Consider the following 10,153-nt stretch of genomic DNA (forward strand, 5'->3'; position numbering starts at 1 on the left):
ACATAAATGTGGGTATTCATATAAAAATCATTTTTAATGTGATTACCAAATAATCTGTCCGTAAGGAATTACGTTAGATCCCATAATACTCAGTTTTCAATTTGGCACTTTGAAGAACACAGCCCTTCCCGACTTTAAAATATGTTATAAATGGCCTATTCCCCTTCACCACCGCCATGGAAACCAATGCAGGAATAAAGGGATTTCTATGGAAAATATGCATTCATAAGCAGGAAAAAACATGGTAGACAAAAACCAGTAAGAGAAGCCAACACGTGGAGAAGGAATCTCCCAGTAATAAATCCTTTGCTCAGTGCCTGACACTCCACCAGCTGATCATTAAATTTGGTTAATAATAAATATCTCACATGCAAAATTCCAATCTAACTGTAACTTCTAAAACCAGGCTACTGGAGTGAATAGGAGAAGGGACAAAGGGGCAAGGGGAAAAATCAAAGGGGTAGGGGAAAGTAGTACCTTAAAAAGGGAGAGAGATAAACCAAAGGCAGTCTTCATCTAATCCACAATTTTACCTTCAACTGTCCCTTCTAGAAGAAACTTGAAGGAAACTCTGCTTTCATTTTCCTTCTCTTTTCAGCATGAAGTCTTCCTCCTCACAGCACATCCCATTCAAGAAGTGCACTATAGACTAATATAATGTACTTATATGTGTGTTAAAAAGGCACGATATCCTGGGGACCTAAAAACCCTTAGTATCAGGAAACACTTGTTCTGGATTCAAAATAATTTAAATGTAGCAACCCTACAGAGCACCTACTCTGAGTCAGACACCCTGGTAAATACTATTTGACAAAGGTGACTGAGACATAGCTTCTGTTCTCAAGGAGTTCACAGTTTACCAACCAACCCACAGGTATGGTTTTCTAACAGTTATTTCATACATGAGGGCAGAGAGTAAAGTCTGGGGGTGAGGGGGTATAGATCGTAAAACCTAGATTAACTGACGTTTAACCAAGCACCCCAATTAACCATAATCCTCACCCCAGCCCACTCACAAACTCAGCTTTTAGTAGAAAGTGTTAAATCATGCTCATGTTAGATTTTAGTCCAAAAAACAATATAATATTCTAGGATCACAGCAAATCCATATTTCTTCTTAAATGGAACAATGAACCTTCTAAGATCTCATAACATTGATACAACAATTAAACTGCATTCAGAAACCAGATAAACAAAAAGAAAAACATGTTTTAGAAACTTTTTTCAGAACTCACAGTACAAAAAAATAAATGGATTTAACTGTTTACCAGAAAACTCAATTAACCAGAAACCCCATTTCCTGAGTTTTCTGTTGTCAACATTTTTAATTGCGCAAGCTGTGAAGTCAGACTATTACAAATCCATATTCAGCTGCTTCCTAGCTGTGTGGGTAGATGAGTTAACCTCTCTGTGCGTTGGTTTCCACATTTGTAAAATGCAGGTGATAATAGTAACTAAATAGGTAAAATGCTTTTAACAGTGCCTGGTGAGTAGTAAGTGCTCAGTAAAATGTTAGCTATCATTATCACCATCATTGTTGAAGCATTACCTGGTCATGTAGATGGGTTTATGGAATTAATCCCCTGGTGACCAAATAAATGGATGCTGTGTTTCTCCAAATACACTTAAAATTTCCTAGAAGTGAGGCGTTAGGAGATACAGACAGACAAAATGACTGTGGCAGGCTTAGAAATGTCAAGAGGAATGTGACTAGTCTCCCTCTGAATGTTTGTAAAAGCGAAAAAAAATAAAACCCAACCAATGACAAAAACAATAACAACAGAAGAGCCTGGAAGTTACTGCTTCCCATCCATCTTCCTAGCCTTTGTTATATACACACTGAGGTTAACATGAGAATGAAAACCAGAAGAATTCTTAGATTCCTTGGAACACTGATGCTCATGATAACTGACCCTTTCCTCCCTGAGACTCCTTAAATAGTATTTACTATTGAAGGACTCAAAAATGGTAGAAAAGAAAAATGGGATTTTATTGTATGGGGTGTTGGTCTATTCCTAAAAGTCTTGATTACTCCTGACCTAACATGTATTTGTTGGTGAGAATTTGTAGAGTATATTATAGTCACCTCACTTTGTACTTAGAGTATTTCAATAAGGTGGAGTCAAGATCAATGAACATTGCTTCTGGTGATATTATTTAGGTTAAACACTGCAATTCAAAAGGAAAAGATCAGCATGGGCTTACTCTTTAATATAATGAGTTACAGACTTCTCTTAAAAGGACTTTCCTCTGCATGAGGTGGCCCTTTGTCAGTAACACCTGAATTGCCATCCTCTTTCCATTAGGTCTTGGATGAGTGTGGTGAAGGAGTCAATTTGACAATGGAGACTGTAGACATACTTTTATAGCATAAAGTAAAATTCCACTAGCTGAATCATGATGCTTGCAAGAAATGAAACTAGTCCTAGCTGGCTTCTAGATAAGTCTGTCTGTCAACCTGCAGCCACTTCCATTAATTTTGAGGGGAAAAAAAGGAGCTTCTGGATTTTGAATGACTCCCACATTTCCATTGGGAAAATTGTCAAACGCTCAAGAAATCCAATCCAAGCCAATAGTTTTGGATTCACAGTAATTGCATATATTTTATTTAAAAATCCTCCCAAGCAGTATGTGCCTGTTACCTAAAGCGATGGAGCAGGCCCCAGTTTTATGTCTGATTCTGAACCTGGGCCTACAGTACAAGACATAGCACCTACTGTGGCCTCTGCTCTGTCACTTTGCCATGCGATTCTAATGTAGTTTTACTTGAATAACATAAAATAACATATATAATGTTATTTATGTTATTTTCCACGTGAAGAACTCCTGTAAACCTTGCCGTTTTGAAACTCAGTGAGGCAGGCGTCTTAGACAAGCTGAAAAACAAATGGTGGTACGATAAAGGTGAATGTGGACCCAAGGACTCTGGAAGCAAGGTCAGTCACTGCTGTAGTTCGGGGCCTCCTCTTGTGTTCACAAAGCAGTAAACGGGAGCAATTGTCAAAAGCATATGGAAACAGTAAAAACTAAGCATTTCTCTAGACATTGCCTAAATTAGAAGCTAATGTCGTAAATTTCAGCCACAGGGATTGTCTTTTCAGGAAATTGCAACCTGCTCCCCAATAGTAAGACTTTAAATAAACTTAAATTAACTGAAAAAATATATAAAATAATAAAATTCCTTATGTTATTCTCAAACTTACGTACCACTAATAAAAGTAGTGTTTTTTGGTTAGGTTTCTGTTTGTTTGTTTTGGCAGCAAAGGCCATGAAATCTATTATTTCAAGAACAGATGCATTTTGAAAACAGGAAATGGGAAATTGATCAGTAGTCATCCAGCAAATGATTTTAAATATTAAATATATGCTTATTCAGAAGTTCAGTCTTTTGTCACCATATTGCCAAGCATCCCACTTTAGCTTGAAGAAGCCCTACTATATTTCTGTGCTGACAGATAAACAGAGTGAGACTTCCAATTCTATTCTGTCAAAATTATTTCAATAAATCAACGTTTATGAATAATATCCTCAAGTTCTAAGATCTTTTATTCATGAATTCTTTTTAGAACAATTCCAGAAACTATAGGCCTGATTCTGTTGAGGACAAGTGAGAATAGGGTGGCAAACAGTTATATTTTTATTCTAAAGAAAGTAATGTAACAATTTATCAGTGAATCTAAATACCTGCACAAATTGATAGAATATAGTATCAATGCCTGGAAGCTGAGGATTCTTGGAATCTTCTTTTATTTTTTCTGTATCTTCTTCTAGAAAGAAAAAAAACCTATTTGTTATTCTAAGACACTAAAGAAGTGACTGGTTTAAATAGGAGAGCCTCAATTAGTTTAAAAAGGAAACAAAGTAATGTTAATCGATTCCCTTTCAGGGCTTAACCCTAGATTCTAATCAGCTTTTTCTGCCTTTGAACCAGAGTGGAATGAGACAACTTGGCGAAATAATGAAATATTTACCTCAAATCCTTATGTAAAGTTGGAGAAGCATAAATACATAAAAGAGTGATTAAATTTTAAGAATGAAGTTACTCTAAATTTGTGGTCCAATCAGTTGATGTCATGGCTAAGTGAACAGTGTACACAGTACATTTTTTTAATTAAAAACTCTCCTAATAAAACTATTTCAGTGTCTGAATCATATTTTGCACAAAACCTATGCCGAGAAGGTGATAGGAACAGGGCATCCTTCAGGTAGTCTACTTTTTTGAAAAGTGTTATATAATATGCATATTTACAATTTCTGATAAAATTCTGAATTCTTGTTACAATTTTAGTATCTTCCAATCATATGCTTGACTATTTCTGAATTTCTTATGAGATAGTGTGTATACTAAAGCTCTGGAGAATAATATATCTAAAATATTAACTGATTAAACACTTTTAAATGGGAATGGAATCGTATTTTTAAATCAGTAAAAATAGTTATAAATTTATCCATGCATAAATAATTTATTTCTCATTTGGCCATGGTCATTTGTATGCCCAAGCACATGATTTGCCTATATTTGGTAAAGTAATGATGAACAAAACGTGAAACTGCTAGCTCAAAGACCCTCACTTAGTGCTTTAAATGTGAAGTTAGATCTATTCAAGATAAACCTCAAACATTAAAAGTACATTTTAACGGAAAGAAAGCCAAAAGAGGCCCCCTTACCATGTAACTGGGTTTTAAACATGTCATTTTCAAACTTAACAATAATAAGCCCACTTCTGCCACCCTATGTAAACACATAAATGCTTATATATGGCTAAGTATAGTGGTTTTTACTGCCTACTTAATAATGATAAAATGTTAAAGATTTTATCGAATGTAATTACACACAATTTATTGGTAATCATCATAATTTCACTTCTTCTGACAGTTATAAGCTTTATGTTTAAATGCATACACCTACATCGGTGATTTATACATGTAAATAATTCCAGGTTAAATTAAGTGTTTCCTTTAATGAGCTGTTTGGATTTCATGTGTTCTTTTTTACCTTCTGCATGTGACATTTCCGCAATTAACTCAAGTGTCTTTATCTCCCCAGGACAAGACGAGTGCCTTGAGCCTGAGCAACGTAGCAGGCGTCTTCTACATTCTGGTTGGCGGCTTGGGCTTGGCAATGCTGGTGGCTTTGATAGAGTTCTGTTACAAGTCCAGGGCAGAAGCGAAGAGAATGAAGGTGGCAAAGAGTGCACAGACTTTTAACCCAACTTCCTCGCAGAATACCCAGAATTTAGCAACCTATAGAGAAGGTTACAACGTATATGGAACCGAAAGTATTAAAATTTAGGGGTAGGACTTAGGGCCTACTTCAGTGAGTGGGGGATGCATCCTGTGAACGTACTGTTGTGACCTGTCTGTCCAGTGGTGGTATTGCTTGCTTCTAATTAGAGCTTTCTATTTTTGAAAACTTCAGTGCAAAGTGGTTTGGTTTTCTTTGGCTGCAGACGTACTGTTTGAAACTTTATGTTGCCAATAGATATCTGCATTGAAAGGGTCAGAAAGACAAAAGATAACCTCCAGAATTGCTCTGCAAAATGATTTAAACAGTATATTCTACCCAAAATTTGGGAGAAATTGGAAATTAGATCTGGGTTTCCTTGCACACAGACCAGGCTAGTCTTCTCTGGAACAATCCAAGTTTAGGATAAGAACTAACAAAATAAGCATAAAACCTGTTTCAAATAATCAAAGCCTATTTTTGATAATCATATTGTTTTCTGAGAAACAATGTATGCAAAAGCTCCAAACATCTAGTAAGTGCTCAAGAAATTTCAGCTCCTATTCTAATTTGTTTTACGCATGCCATTATACTTTATTTTTAAAGAATGAAACCCCACTGCTTATTCATCTGACCATAGTCTTTGAGCCTATCTTTAGGCAGGAGTGATGGTTAGAATATTGACTATAATTCCCATTTATTAGATGAAATTCAACTTTCATGTTCACAGTATCACTAAGACGAATACACATTTTAGGCAATACAACAGTTTCTCCATCAAAAATGTCAGCAATATATGTGTTCTGTAGGAGGGACACAGTAGAAGATAAAAATTGCAGTGAGTTATTATGGACTTTTTTTCATTTCAATCAGCCCCACTTACTCACATCCTCTCGTTGTGTCACAATAAAAATTGTAAGCATTCAGTGAAATATAGGAGCTGGAGATCATTTTTTAAGACTCTAAATGTCCACTACTCTTTTTCCTCTAATGATAGAAAGTGGTTTTAATATAAGATCTGAAAGCATTTCTTATTGTTCTTCCTAAAATCAGGTCTCTAAAACCCATTTTCTAAAATCATATATAATAGCCAATTGAACAGGCTGCTCATTCTGATTACAATGATAAATGAGACTTTGAACCCACGAGAGACATTCGGTGCTTGATGTCCCTAGTGTCAAAAACCCAATATAATTTTCCTAAGAATAAGATGCACGTCTGAGGCTATGTCAAGTGAAATGTGCTTGATTCTGATATTTATTGATCTGAAAGCTATTGAAGTACTTGTTAGTGTCTTAAAACAAAGAACAAAAGCCATTCCTTTTTTACCAAGATCTAATTGCTTTTATCCATCACCTAGAAATCAGTGACTGAGTATAACTGCACAGAAGTAGGCCCAAAGTGTTTCTTTCCCAATTTTGTGGAAAAGGAATTAAGAACAACTCTTAATTCTCTCAGATCAGAATGTTCTCAGCATGTCTTCTAATAGCAAAACAACAAACTAGGATGGTGTCAGGTTCTCTTGGCCATTCTAGGAACGCTTTCACCTTAATATTTACAGAATTGAGGAAAGAGTTTCTCAAACTGAGAAAAACAATACCTGACCAGTTTTCAGAGTCAATTATTTGGAGTTCATTCTGAGATGAATTCTGTAAGATATCTAAAAAGGTTTTTTACCGGTTCATTAAAAACGACTTTTCTTCGGCACAGCAAAAGCATTCTAACAATTAGCAAGGTCCAACGGCAAGGAAGCAAAGAAAAGAATATTAGAAAACTCTGGAAAGAAATACTCATGGATGCTAGTTCATTACAAAGTTCTGGGAAATTGCAAAAAAGCAATATAAATAAAAGAGATATAAATTCCCAGGTTATGTATTTACATGTAATAATATTATTGGAGTCAGAAGCTGTCATTGCAGTTCATCACATGAATTGCCTTTAGAGCTGGGGTTGAAGTTTTAAGACAATAAATGTTAAATAAAAATAAAGCAGTCATATCCATATGACTTTTTAAAAATCTTACTGGCATTCAGGGTAAGTGAAATGATCTGCACTGGAGAGAAGACTTGAAAGTAGGCAGTTTTTATTGCACTCTCATACTAAGCAAGTTTTTCCTTCAAAAATTCTATTGGTCGTAAGTATGAAAATGATTGATAATTTAAATAATATTGTCCCAGGATCTCAAAAATAAAAGGTGAAGCCTTTAACATATGGTAGAATAGCTACTTTAAAATTGATGGCGGGGCTGGCCGGCCCTGTGGCCAAGTGGTTAAGTTCATGCACTCTGCTTTGGCGGCCCAGAGTTTCGCCTGTTCGGATCCTGGTCATACACATGGCACTGCTCATCAAGCCACTCTGAGGTGGCATCCCACATGGTACAACCATAAGGACCTACAACTAGATATACAACTGTATACGGGGGGCCTTTGGGGAGAAGAAGATGGGAAAAAAAGAAAATTGGCAACAGATGTTAGCTCAGATGTCAATCTTTAAAAACAAACAAACAAATAAATAAAATTGATCGCCCCTTAAGGAAACACATACAATTAAGGTCATAGACATTAGTCAAAGAATCCAACCAAACCCAGACCACCTGTAAATTTATAAGAAAGTTTTCCAGTTTGAGCAGCCTCAATAGGTTCACAGCAAGATGAATAGAAACGACATTTTATGGAAGAAGCAGGAGATATAAGTAAAGGAAATAAGAATGCTGAGAACTAGGAATGCTAAGATTTAACGAGAAAATAAGGAGCTGTCATAGATTTATTAACTAATACATTCGGTTGCATTAATCTAAAGAGAAGGAGAGATTACTTGAAAGCATGTGGAATCATTCCATCTTTAGATGTTTTCCTTTCCTCTCAAAAGCAATCAAGAAAAGAAAGGAAACAAAAACAGATTTTACAGCAAAAGCCTTCTGAAAAAATGACTTCAAAAAAATCACAATACATTTATTAATTGTATTTTCATATTTCCTCTTCAAAAAAATTAAGACAAAATAAATCTACTAGATTTTTTTAAATAATTATCTATTTTACTTAATATCAAATGTTGAAAGGGAATCTGAAGAAACAAATCCAGACTTTGCCCTGGGTTTGTTTTAGTTTAGTGTTAAGGAGAGTTTCTCTAGAGATTGTAGCCTGACTTCTGATTTTGAAGATAAGTATTAATATTTGAGATGGTTCACAAAAGCAGAACTATGATAATGACCTGGTTATTATCATAGATATGTCATTAACTAGCAATTTGACTTCAACTTTCTGAAGTTATCAGGGTACCTGATCTCCAAACCTTTTCCTTATAACAGTTTTTAATCCAATTACTAATTTCATTCAAAGGTTTAAGTTTCAGGGCAGAATAAATACAAGGATGGAATTTCCTAAAGAATTAGGTAAACTTAAATTCACAACAGGGAATTAAGATACATTATGAGTTATGAGAAAGTTATAATCTAAGCCATAACAAATTTAGGGAATATATCATTTACCTTATTTTCCTGTAGAGTTAACATTAAAATTCAGCTCTAGAAAGAATTTAAAGGCAATAAAGTAAAGTAATTAGATTTACATACTAACACTGCCTGTTTCTTCTCTGTGTAATATTATTATCTGCTACCTAATAAGACAGAGAATAAGAATTTAATGAGGATTTCAGAGACTTGACCCCATAACCTCAATCTGGAAAGTTCCCCAGTGATGACCATTCACGAAGTATTGAAATATGTCCCCTTTCAGTGCACTCCCTTTAAGGACTTAAAGCTTCGTAAAATATGAGCCTTAGCTTCCATGGTAGGCAAAGAATGAACTTTATGTCACTAACTGTGCTATTCTGGGTCATGTCTATGACTGGTGTGAATGAATGAACGTGTCTGTGGATAGATCTGTGTTCTGAAAACAGGAAGATCTGTCATGAATAGTACATACATGTATAGTTTGTTTAGAAAATTCATCTAACAGAAAATTGTTTAGATTTTAAGAGTATAATACTTGCACCGTAAAAAGGTTTTCTAACAAGACAAAAAGATTCAAACGAAGAATGTTGTCAAAGCTAAAGGAGCTTTTAAGCTGAACTAGAAGTACCAGGGTGTAGCAAGTTAAAACATGTGTCCTGCCCAGATTTGCCAAACAAAACCTAGTTTTATGATTTTAAACAGGTAGGACCACAAACTTGAGACCGATTCATCTTCAGCATAGCTGAGCTTTCCTTTCTCCTGATAAGCAGTTTTCATATGACCAAAAGAATATGGAAAAAATGCAGATGTCTAATTATTGATATTTTGGTGTTTGTTGTGTCATATTTTGTTGAAGAAACAGAAATATTGTAACATTCCACATTCTTTCTGTTTCCTTTCCATGCAACCCAGCTGACCTTTTCTGAAGCCATAAGAAACAAAGCCAGATTATCCATCACTGGGAGTGTGGGTGAGAATGGCCGCGTCTTGACGCCTGACTGCCCAAAGGCTGTACACACTGGAACTGCAATTAGACAAAGTTCAGGATTGGCTGTCATTGCATCGGACCTACCATAAAAACCAAAAAAATAATTGAGTGCCTTAATTAAACTGTGTTGGTGACTGATGGAAACGCAGCCCTGAGGGACACGCCAAGTGCGGGTCGTCGCTAAACCAATCCTTTGGCTGAGAGCGGGAAGTACGTCCTAATGCGCCAGACATCAGCAGCAGCAACGTGTGCATGAGCTCAGCTCGGAAACCCAAACTCAGAGTTTATATCAGGAAAACTCACCATTTAGGTTTTTTCGGGGAGTGGGTGGGGGGAGCTGGGATGGGTGTATTAACAGCAACAAATTTCACTCGAGTGGACTTGAAAACTAATCAGACTTGCCAGTTAGCACATTCAACTGTGAAGTTCTTGCTCAGAAAGGCCTTGGTCTTCACCGAAAGGGATAAAATAGTTATAGAAGTCAATGAAC

General features: G+C 35.8%; 1 protein-coding gene across 1 annotated transcript in view; it reads left to right on the forward strand.

Moving 5' to 3' along the window:
- GRIA4 (glutamate ionotropic receptor AMPA type subunit 4) overlaps positions 1-9,935 on the forward strand; it is a 365,546-nt gene extending 355,611 nt beyond the window's left edge. Inside the window, exons 16-17 of the mRNA XM_046686080.1 lie at positions 5,048-5,182; positions 9,588-9,935. Of these exons, the coding sequence (XP_046542036.1) occupies positions 5,048-5,182; positions 9,588-9,752 (300 nt within the window). The 3' untranslated portion in view covers positions 9,753-9,935. The remainder of the gene's footprint in view (positions 1-5,047; positions 5,183-9,587) is intronic.
- Positions 9,936-10,153: the final 218 nt, after the last annotated feature.

This window comes from Equus quagga, chromosome 14, assembly GCF_021613505.1.
Source record: "Equus quagga isolate Etosha38 chromosome 14, UCLA_HA_Equagga_1.0, whole genome shotgun sequence".
NCBI classification, from domain to species: domain Eukaryota; kingdom Metazoa; phylum Chordata; class Mammalia; order Perissodactyla; family Equidae; genus Equus; species Equus quagga.